Genomic DNA, 11819 nt, shown 5'->3' on the forward strand with positions numbered 1-11819 from the left:
CGTCCTGGGTGTGTGACTCAGTATGCATCTCACTCAGGTTGACGTTGACTAGGCTTTCAGGAACGAGGGAGTGAAGCTGTTTATCCGCCTTCATACTTGCATACCCTCATACTTATTCCCCTTTCATACTGTCATACTTTTTCCCTATTTCATACTTTTTCCCCATTTCATACTTTTCCCCTATCATACTTCCATACTTTTCCCCATTTCATACTTTTTCCCCATTTCATACTTTTCCCCTTTCATACTTCCATACTTTTCCTCATTTCATACTTTCATACTCTTTCCCCTTTCATACTTTTCCCCTTTCATACTTTCTATACACTTTGCAGACGACTCAAGCTTCCATATTCTTTCCCCTTTCATACTTTCCAGACTCAAAAACGAACAAAAGCAAGGGATAGGAAGGCGTCGATCGCTACGCAGGTTATTTAATATGAAGATACCAACGTGTTATTCAATGTTAAGCGCCTACCAATCACTGTCATGGTATATTATGTGTTTACTGGCTAAATACAGCTTGAAAACACAACAGGAATAATGATAAGAAGGACGAGAGTGACCCCGTCTATTTTTACTTTGATTTGTATGAGCATGTATATACGTTCCATGCTTGTTCTTATCAGAGGGTCGATGCAGGAGACTCAAACGCAATGATTATGTTTGAAGTGCGCATTCCACCATGATGTTGGATTCGCAAGGGCATGTCTATATATACCTCTCATGTTCGTTCTTACCACAGAGTCGATGCAGGGAGACTCAACGCACGCAATGATTAGTTTGAACTGCGCATCTGAGTAGGAAAGAAAAGGTATAAACTAACCCCTACGAAGTCGACGGTCCTGCCATGATGTTGGATTCGTGAGAACATGTCTATATATACTTCTCCATGCTTGTTCTTATCACAGAGTCGATGTCGGACACTAAAACGCAGTGATTATATTGAATTGCGCATCTGGGTAGGAAAGAAATGGTACAAACTAACCCTTACTAAGTCGACGGTTGCGCCATGATGCCCGCCCTTCAAAAATGTACTTTTAAATTCCGTACCAGCGCAGCCACTCCTCTCTGTTATGCTCAGGTGAGGCGCGGAAATGCCGGGCGGCCCACGTCTGTCATTAAGATGCAACCCGCGAACGAGACTCCCTCAGGTAACCATTGTCCGGGTGATCTCTCAGACTCAGTTCCTCTCAATCGCATCGGGCTACCATTAGGGTCAGGTGGGGTAAGTCGCCCCCCTTAAGGGAGATTGGCTTAGCCACATTTTTTGCAATAGAATTTAAAAAAAAAGTTCGGATGAAAGCTAAGGCTAAGGCCTATCTATGGAATATATTATATCCACTCATTATGATTTTGACTTTGTTATAATGACAATTTAAAAAAAAATAATAAAGGGGGCTTCTTACCCCGCATGTGGGGTAAGAAGCCCACTGGGTAAGCCTTTTACCCCACCCTGGTTTACAATAATAAAACTCACAGAAACATCAGGAAAATATTTTTTCACATTATAAAAATATAAAATGTATTCCCTTTTTGAGAACTATACCATATAAATCTCTCTTGATGTGAAATATAGGAACACAGTCAGATTTGTGTCTCCTAGTGAATAGAAAGTAAAACTAAGCAATTAATTAATTTTCTAAAAGGTATCCCCTTCTTTTAGACTAGTAATATTAAACTAGCTTCCCTTCCTTCTGATTTTTTTTGACAAAAGGAACATCTACTTTCATGAAAAATATATGGAGCTAAATATTCAATTAATTTGATAAAATATGTCCTTTCTGTTGAAAAAAATTTCTTTGTTGCTGATAATGGGGTAAAAGGCCCACATGTGGGGTAAAAGGCCTCCCTGTGGGCAACTTACCCCAAAGGCACAGGGGCCCTCTTACCCTGGCACCTCATATGTACACAAAATGTCACCATCTTTCCTACAAGTAAGTAGGCAGAGTATAATCACATGCAATATGGTCTAGACATCTTAGAGCAAGTATCCATAGCTATCAGGCTAACTTTACAGTTCTTTGTCGTTAATTAGGTATCATTAAAATCACTGAAAACTTACAAGAAATTAGCCAAAAAGAAGAAATGTCCCCTTGTGGCCAGAGCAACTGTCCATTGTTTAGTCCAGTAGTTCCTGTGAGCACAGAGAGTTGGCGTTGCCTACTTGATCATGTGACTGCTTGAGAAAATAAAGAAAGACAAAACCAAGGGGGGCCTTTCACCCCAGGGGGCATCTTACCCCACCTTACCCTACGACTATTTTCCAAGGCCACAAAGAGGATTAACCGGGTCTTCATGGGTGGTTTTCTAGTTCATGGTGCAGAGGTCGTGTAAAACTATCACTACCATCACAAAACAGCGTAATAAGGTGTCAATAGGTTGTGTAAGACTGTCACTAGCATCACAAAACAGCGTACTAAGGTGACAATAGGTTGTGTAAGACTGTCACTTGCATCACAAAACAGCGTACTAAGGTGTCAATAGGTTGTGTAAGACTGTCATTAGCATCACAAAACAGCGTACTAAGGTCTCAATAGGTCGTGTAAAACTATCACTAGCATCACAAAACAGCGTAATAAGGTGACAATAGGTTTAAGAATACGCCGTGTTATGAAGTCAAATTATTCAACCTCTGAGCCGCTCTAGACATCAATAGCCTCGTCAGGTCGTCAAACACACACTCGTTAGGAGATGAAACTACCAACGAGAGTAAACAAGCCGGTTACTGACACTCCAGAACCCTCCAACCTTCACGCGAGTCAAAATGCATCTGAGTTTACAAGATTAGAAGCATCAGCAGCGTCAGAGAGAGAGGAGAGAGAGAAAGTCATGCGCAGTGTTCAGCATCGCAGCATCTCAAGGGTGGCGGCGGCGACGGAGGCGGTGGTGCTCAGTGGCTGGTGGCTGCATCCCTCCCCGCCTCTCCCTCCTCAGTCCCCGCTCCCTCCACACGTTCCCCCCGAACCGAGACATGACCGGACGAACCCACACCACCCCCAGGCCAGAAAGTGAGAGTTGGTTCAGCCGTTCCGCCGCCCGCACCGCCTACCCAGCCCAACGCTAGCTTCGGCGTGGGCACGGGAAGCGACCTCTCACGGCTCCCTATCACGTCAACTAGTTCCAAAGGCCGACAAGGAGATGAATCGGGTTTTCATGAGTGTTTTTCCACGTTCATGGCACAGAAGAAGGGTTAAACTACCACCAGGGTCATAAAAGCACCTCTGGAAACGCCCAAAACTCCTATGAAAGTCCTGTCAAATGAATGTCAAGCGGCGAAGCGTTCGAGATTATGGTCCCCTAGCAGGCAGCTCCGCGTCCCCCTACCTCCCTATTCTGTCCCCTGCCTTGTGGTCCCCTAATCGTTATCAGCAGATAGTGGATCACAAGCTTAAACACCCACACACACACCCCAACAGCAGCTCCGGGCTTCGACCTCCCGATATGATGATTATTGGGGCGTTGTGTCTTGGCGCCGCAACTGAGGGGTCATATGGCGCTTCGACCTCCCGACAACGTCTCCAAATCCCCCCCTCTGGTTGTCTCTTTGTTCCCGGGTGATTGGGACCTTATACTTAAACATTTCCCAAGAACATACATTTAAGGCTTTCGTGGGACGTGTAGGCATGCCCATGGGTAGTTTTATGACTCCGGTGGTAGTCTGACAAAGTTTCTGCACCATGAACGTAAAGAAACGCTCATGGGGACGCGTCTAACCTCTTCTTTTGGCCTTTAGAAGTGATTGTCTAAGAATATTGACCTTATTAATATCCGAGAAAGGGCATCCGGGAATGTATTTAGATATGAAGGCGTAATCTGAAGGTTAAACTCCATTCTGACGGGCTAAGTGACATCCTGTGTAAATAACCGCGTTTGTGGTGATGCTTAACCCTTCACTGCATTGATTCTAGTCCATATGGGTTCAAACTGTCCTCTCTGATTGTTTATGAAGACAATCTGAAGGTTAAAACTCCATTCTGACGGGCTAAGTGACATCCGGTGTATATAACCGTGTATGCGTGATGCTCAACCCTTCACTTATGCATTGATTCTACTCCATAAGTGTTCAAACTGCCCATTCTGGTTGTTCCTTTGTCCTCTGTTGATCTTAAGAGACAGACGAGTGATGTGAAGGGACTGAGAACTGATGCTGTGGCAGGTTACATAAATGACGCACTTGTGTCGTTGCTTGGAGGGCCCGAGCATAAACACTGGACTTCGTGACGCAACAGATATCCATTAATTAGACTCCTGTTGACATGCTAAGGAGATAAAGAGATAGTCCATATTCTTAAACGTATCTTACTCCCATTACGAGTATTACCTAAGGTCACAGAGATGATTAACCGGGTTTTCATGGATGATTTTCCGGTTCATGGTGCAGAGGTCGTGTAAAACTATCACTAGTCACAAAACACTCCATGAAAAGCCCAGGGAACTTCCACGAGAGGCCTGACAAACTGAGATGCCTCGTCACTAACCCCCCCCCCCCCCCCTTCCACACACACCCTGACATGACCCTCCCTCGCCCTCGCCCCAGCCTTACCTGCTTGTGGTTCTCGTTAGCGATGTTGGCGCCGTTCACTTCGATGATCCTGTCGTCCTCCTTGAGCCCAGCAGCCTCGGCGGGGGAGTTGGCGTCCACCTTCCCGATGTACTGACCGGGTTTTGACTTTTCGGCGTGCAAGTTGAACCCATAGCCTTCGAAGTCCGGCCACTTGGTGATGATGCAGAGACGGGGTGCGGGCGCGCCTTCGGGTAGACTAGACATGGTGTTGGTGGTGGCTGCGAGGGCGTCTCAGGCACACGATAAAGAGCTATGGGAAATTTAGTTCTCGCGGGATGTTTGTGAGCTCCGTAACGGTATGTCTTCCTTACGCGCACTTACTCGCTAGACTGACCCCAGCCCAGCATCATTGCCACATTCTCTGGGGCCTGATAACTCTGACATGGCTGGTGAAAACACTCTCGCACAACCCTTTTTGACGGCCTATCCTACCTCCTGAACCCACTAAACCCCCAACACTGAACTTTTAATAGAGGTTGATGTTGATGGAGTATATGTATCGCTCGTGGGCTTGTCAGAGTTGAGGGTTTTGAAGATGAGAGTGGGATGGCTTGTACGTCTGGCAGAGGGCTGGAGGGCGGCTGAGCGGGCAACAGGTGGCTCATAATAGGGTGCGTCACGGCGGGCAGGTGTTAGTTACTCCGACCCCTTATCCCTTCCCTTCCCTTGAGGTCCCCGGGGTAGTTTGTCAGAGGGCCTCGTCCTGTCCCACCCCCTCTAAGGAAGTGTTAGATTGGTTGATGAATGGATGGAGATGTTGAGTGCCCTAGATCTATATATATCATTTGTGTTGTTCTGTTACGTGGTGTCCATTCGTAGATCTCGATAACAACAAGAATAATAATGATACGAAGAAGATGATGAAGAAGATGAAGATGAAAACAAATAAGAGAAAGAAAAGGAAGTAGAACAATAATAAAAACATAATAATTCAGCTTTACACGTTACTAATATTAGACTCCCACTGAATATAAAAAAAACGGACAAAATAATTATAAAACAAACGTTGAAACAAATAGAAATAAAAGATAAACTTCAAACGTATCTTGCTATCCACACACACACCCACCCACACACACACACACACACACACACACACACACACACACGAGGCTCTCCTATCGTAGTACTCATAAACAGTCGCCCTTTTCCCAGGAACTGATAGTGAAAGGGACCGTTTTGGAGCATAACTTATATATTTAGTCTTAATTTAGTATGAGAGAGAGAGAGAGAGAGAGAGAGAGAGAGAGAGAGAGAGAGAGAGAGAGAGAGAGAGAGAGAGAGAGAGAGGACACTAATATACGCTGCCTGTTCAAATTATCTTTATCCCTTCCTTTCTTCCTTCCTTTCTTTCCTTTCCATCCTTCCTTCTTTCATTCTCTATCCTTTCCACCCTTCATTTCTTCCTTCCTTCCTTCCTGTTCTTTCCCTTTCCTTTCCATCCTTCCTTCTCTTTCCCTTTCATCCTTCCTTTCCTGTCTCCATCTGTCTCTGTCTGTCTTCGTCTTCTTTTTTCTTGATTTTATTGTCTTTATTCTTCTTTCTTCTCGTCCTTTTTTTCATCACTGTCTTCTCCTCCTCTTCCTCTTTCTTCTCCTCCTCCTCCACTTCTTTATTTGTCTGCCTCTCTCTCCTTCCTTCCTTCCTTTCCTTCTTACGTGATCATTTTAGGTCTGGAGTTACGGGCAAGAACCTAATTACTAAATGGTGACTCAGGGTACAATGCGTTGATATGACAGTTTTCTCTTGACACTGAACGTGGGGTGACTCTATTAAGACTGAGGTGTGATCTTGCTAGTCTAGTGCAGTCACAGTTTACCTTCCCCAGGTTTCCCCAGGTACCCATTTATCAACTAGCCCAAGAATAAGGGATCGGTATTTTCAGCCGCCTCCGTCTCTCACGTAATATATTTCCAGAGGCCGAAAAGGAGAGCAATCAGGTTTTAATGAGTGTTGTTTTAGGTGCAGGGTACAGAAGAAGGGTCACACTACCACTATGGTTATAAAACTACCCTGGAAATGCCCAACACCCCTACGAAAGCCTTGGCAAATATGTGTGGACTTGGGCGCCGAAGAATATGACCTTAAAACCCCAATGTTCGAAGCAGTATCAACATCAGCCCACAGACTTAACATATCGAGGCTCACACACGCGCACATTTGACAAGGCTATCCTCAGAGGTGTGGGCTTTTCCATGGGTACCTTCATGCCCCTGGTGGTAGTTTGACGAAGCTTCTGTGCCATGAACCTAAAGAAACACGCACAATAACCCGACTGATCTCCTTTTCGGCCTTGGGAATGTGTGAATGTGGGAGGGAGAAGCGTTTGAAAGTACCAACTATTATGGAGTCTTCTGTACGTGCTGCATATGATAGGTTAGGTAGTAGATGTTTTGAGCCTCATAACATTAACTTTTTTTTGAGTGGGAGAAGAAGGGACAAAATACCGTTAAAATAAGCTTCCGTAAAATTACCTCACACTCCCTTCTCCAACATTTTACATAACTTGCCTCAGAGACTTCACCTCCGCTAACGCAATAACAAAAACAGACCAGCTAAACCCACGGTGCAATGCGTTGATGTGGCAGTTTTCTCTTTATAGTGGTCGTGGGGGTGACTCAATTAAGACAGAGGTGTGGGATCTTGCTGGTCTAACAGTGCAGCCATAGTTTAGCTTCCCCAGGTTTCCCCAGGTGCCCATAATCGACCAGACCGAAAGGGAAAGCGACCACACACTTATTTTTTGTCATTGTTGCAAAGTGGACCTTCTCTCTCTCTCTCTCTCTCTCTCTCTCTCTCTCTCTCTCTCTCTCTCTCTCTCTCTCTCTCAACACCCTATGACAATGACTTACGTTCACCTTTTCGTACTTACAACCAAGCCAATCACACCGACAACAGTCATCAAAAAAAACTTTTTTTTTTTTTTTCTCTCTCTCTCTCTCTCAACACCCCGTAACACTGAATCAAGGCTCGTTTTCTTACTTATCTCCACCTTGCATCACGACCGTCGCCAGCACAGCCCCATAGAGCGATTAACAACATACAGTTATTAGCAGCGGCTCGTAACGTCATGAATGTTTTGTGAATGCCGACGTAAGAGCGCATAACAGCATATAGTTATTACCGCGGCTTTTTGTGAGTGCCGATATATTGTCAACGCCCTGAACTATATGGCGCTAACGCTTTGTGAATTCCGGCCACATAAAACAACCGTCGTCAGTCGCAGCAGGGAAAGTACATCTCGTTTTTCCTCTCTTGTGTTCACCTTGGAGCGTAGTAACTATAAAAGGCTGTTGATTAAGTACAGCGACGCAGCATCCAGACAGCAAAGCCCCCCCTCCTCTCTCTGTCTCTCTCACTGAGGACACCCGCAAAGCCGTACTATGCCTCGGTGCTTAACTTAGTCTCTTATTTTTGGGGTCCTGCCTGTAGCGCCGGTGGGCTTTCTTGAGGGGTCTCTTGGACAGCCCCAGCCCGATAGTGGCGCAGGCGGATTTTATTCATAGTGGCTGCCGTGATGTATGACTCTTGCTTGGCCCGTGCTGCCCCCCGGTGCTCCTTTTGACCGAAGTCTCTGAAGTTAGGGTCGATTGAAGATCTGGGCAGCATGTGGGTAATCTTCCTCCACTCGGCGATGGCTGGAGATTGTCAGCGTGCATTAGTGGGACTCGAACCTATGTCCCCAGGTTCACCAAGGCCCACACGCTGACCACTCGACCAACACCTACCCAAATTTACCCGTAATGCTTAACAAGGGCCCATGGAGCTACCCCGAGGCACTGTGACATTCCAGGTGACTCCAGATTCCCCAGACAGACAGACAAGGAGACAGGCAGGTTAAGATAAAGGCTTCAGTTTTATTAATTTTGTTCTACCACCCTCCCGAATGCGAACATGACCAAGGTGTGAAAGGTATAATGAAGAAGAAAAAGAAGCAGCAGCTCTGACGTGAATCCATACAGAGAGTCGAAGGTGAGGAGGATAAGTAAGCAGATCTAAGGAAAGACTAACAAACGGCGGCGGGACGGGAGAGGGGGAGTCCTTGACGAATCCTTTCCCTTCCTCTCCTTCAGCTGATGGTAGTGGCTGGGGTAGGAGAGAGGCGTATCCTAAACGTCCTTCCTCTCCTTCTAGCTGATGGTGGTGGCCAGGGTAGGAGAGAGGCGTATCCTAAACGTCCTTCCTCTCCTTCTAGCTGATGGTGGTGGCCAGGGTAGGAGAGAGGCGTATCCTTAACTCCCTTTCTCTCCTAACTGATGGTACAGATAGCCGGAGTTGAAGACGAGCGTATCCTTAGCATCTTGGCAGGGCAGGAGATAGGTCGCTCTTGGCTCGTCCTCGTCCTCGTCCCTCGCCCCGTCCCTTCCCCCGCGCGCCTTACTTCATGGGGCATGGGCTGCACTTACAGTCCGTGCCGCAGCAGCAGGACGCGGTCTTGCACTGGCACTCGGCACCGCCTGGAGGAGAAACCAGTGTTAAGGACAACCAGAACCTTCCAGCACATCAGTAAACATTCGTGGATCAAAGCAAAAGTATGACCGTTATTTGGACAGTTAATAGGAAACAGAGGATAAGATTGATAAATTCTATACAACTTAAATTATACAAGTCACCGTGCACTAAACTGATCCAGGGAGGAGAAAACAGTGCCAGTGACGATCAGGATCTTCAGACGCAATAGTTAAGAGAGAGTTCGTGGATGGAAGAAAAACTATCACCGTTGTTGAGGATAAGACTGATGATGCTATACAACTTAAACTATAAAAAGCCATGGAGGAGAAAACCGTCCCAGTGACAATCAGAACCTTCAGACGCAATAGTTAAGTGATAATTCGTGAACTAGAGCAGAAGTGGCACCAATGTTTAGACTAGGTTAGTTAATAAGGAGCTTGGAGTTAGGAGGGCCAGGTTAGGTCAGGTTAGTGTACGGTGACTTTATACTTGATTTACATGTGGGTCTTTGAAGCTCACGTCCTCATACCAGAAAAACAAGAAGGCCGAGACTAAAGTACACGAGAGCAAATGTGAGCAGGTTCCTCGTGGTGAGAGTAACAAAGGATCAGGATAAGGACTCACAGGCTCCATCCTTGCAGGCGCAGGACTTCTTGCTGGGGCAGGCCGTGCAGCTGCAGGTGGTCCCACAGCAGCAGGCGCCTGAGCCACACTTGCACAATGCTGTGGAGACGAAGGGGACGTGTTAGAGGCGAGGAAGAGGTTGGAGGGTGGGAGATGAGTTGTTAGATCTGACTTGTTATGAGTGTTAAGACGCACCTTATGCACTACGTCAAACAGTATTACTCACTTTGTTTACAAGACAATTTAATGGTGTCTGTAACTTGTTAGAATTGCCCAACACTAAAGAAAGGACGGTAGGAGGGTGACTTGTGTTGAACCTGGCTTGTTGTGAGTGTTAAGACGCACCTCACTACGTCAAACAGTATTACTCACTTAGTTAAGAAGACAATTTAATGGTGTCTGTAATTTGTTAGAATCGCCAAACACTAAAGAAAGGACGATAGGAAGGTGACTTGTGCTGAACCTGGCTTGTTGTGAGTGTTAAGACGCGCTGCACTACCTCAAAAGTATAAATCATTAGGGTTAGGATGAATTAGATGTCCCATAACCATACTGTAACTTATTAAAAGCGCCTCACATCAAGGAAAGGACGATGAAAGGCAGCTATATGGGTTGTTGGGTTAAGACGCACCTCACAACTTCAAACAGTATTACTCATTCGTGACAATTCATTACTCATTCATGTTACTCATTCGTGATACCCATTTGTGTTAAGATGAATAGGTCCTCTCTTAACTATGCTGTAACTTGTTTAGAAGCGTCTCACATCACGGAGAGGACGATGAAAGGTAGCTATACGGGTTGTTTGGTTAAGACGCACCTCACAACATCAAGCCATATCACTCATTCGCGTTAATCAATTAATCATTTATGTTACTCATTCGTGATACCCATTCATGTTACTCATTCGTGATACCCATTCGTGTCACTCATTCACTTACTCAATCGTGTTACTCATTCCTGTTATTCGTGTTAAGATGAGCTGAATGAATCTAATTATCTACTAAACCGGTGCTTAACTACATGATTCGATGGCGTGACTAACTAACGTGTATTCCCCACAGTCAAGGCGAGAGTGGAAACCGTGATGAAGGTGAAAGTCTGGTTTATAAGTCTCATTTCCTCTCGCACGCGCATGCCTCTTACTGATTGACCTTCGAGCGATGCAAAGAAGAGAAGGAGAGGAGGAGGAATGGATGACACGTGGAAATAGGCAACTTTTTTTTTTTTTTTTACAACAGAGGAGTTAGTTCAAGGGCATAAAAAAAGGAAACAAAAGTGAAAAAAAAGCCCGCTACTCACTGCTCCTAAAAAGAGTTAGAGGAGTGGCCGAAAGATAAACCTTGGAACTCTTACCCAACCTAAAGTGCGCCTAAAAAGAGTTAGAGGAGTGGCCGAAAGATAAACCTTGGAACTCTTACCCGACCTTAAAGTGCGCGAGCCTACCTACTGATTGACCTTCGAGCAATGCAAAGAAGAAGAGAAGGAGAGGAGGAGGAATGAATGACGTGGAAATCGGCAACCTTGGAACTCTTACCCGACTTAAAGTGATGAAAGTGTGAATGAAAGGGAAGGTCGGTGTTACGTTATGTGATTTTGGGAGGATTTTTTAGAATACTTGACACGGGAAGGGATCGACGACAGTGAGTGTGTGTGTGTGTGTGTGTGTGTGTGTGTGTGTGTGTGTGTGTGTGTGTGTGTGTGTTTCAGTTACGTTATATGCCATTTTCCGGTCTTTAACGCCATCAACTCTTAACTATATTCACAACAAACTGAATCTGATGTAAGAGAGAACGCTCCCCTAATGAAAGCGTGTAATGGGTGGGTGTTGGCGGAACGTCGGCGCACAAACCACTCCTGGAGGCCGCCCGTCACGATAAAGCAACACTAAAACATACACTACAACACTCACTAAGCCCCGTGTCACTCACCTCCGCATCCACAAGGCATGGTGATGGTTGGATGGTCGTCGGGAGGGAGAGGTGTCGATCCGCTGAGAAGAAGCGAGCTGGGTGGATTCACGGCTCCTCTGAAAACGACGTCTTGATCGCCGCCAATATATAGCAGCCTCCTCGGCGTGTCGTGTGCTTCGGGTTGTTGCTTGGTGTCGTGTGCACTTTCATGGTCACGTCTGCACACCTCACGCCACTCTCCTGCTGCACCGCCTCCTTATCTGCTG

The 11819-nt window shown here is 46.0% G+C and overlaps 1 protein-coding gene and 1 long non-coding RNA gene across 5 annotated transcripts in view; both read right to left on the reverse strand.

Annotated features, from left to right (window-relative positions):
• LOC126997664 (uncharacterized protein DDB_G0284459-like) overlaps positions 1-4908 on the reverse strand; it is a 54483-nt gene extending 49575 nt beyond the window's left edge. For all 4 annotated transcript variants that reach the window (XR_007752250.1, XR_007752249.1, XR_007752248.1 and 1 more), the window contains exon 1: positions 4544-4908. Coding sequence is in view for 1 of the 4 variants with exons in the window: in XM_050858893.1 (XP_050714850.1) it covers positions 4544-4768 (225 nt within the window). In the remaining 3 variants the exon portion in view is untranslated. The remainder of the gene's footprint in view (positions 1-4543) is intronic.
• A 4070-nt stretch (positions 4909-8978) lies between these two features.
• Positions 8979-9634, reverse strand: LOC126997672 (uncharacterized). Its single transcript, XR_007752255.1, has 2 exons — positions 9370-9634; positions 8979-9230 (listed from the first exon to the last, which is right to left on the reverse strand). It is a non-coding gene; the product is annotated as an uncharacterized LOC126997672 (long non-coding RNA).
• Between the last annotated feature and the right edge of the window lie 2185 nt (positions 9635-11819).

The sequence above is a fragment of the Eriocheir sinensis genome, chromosome 12 (genome assembly GCF_024679095.1).
Source record: "Eriocheir sinensis breed Jianghai 21 chromosome 12, ASM2467909v1, whole genome shotgun sequence".
NCBI lineage: Eukaryota > Metazoa > Arthropoda > Malacostraca > Decapoda > Varunidae > Eriocheir > Eriocheir sinensis.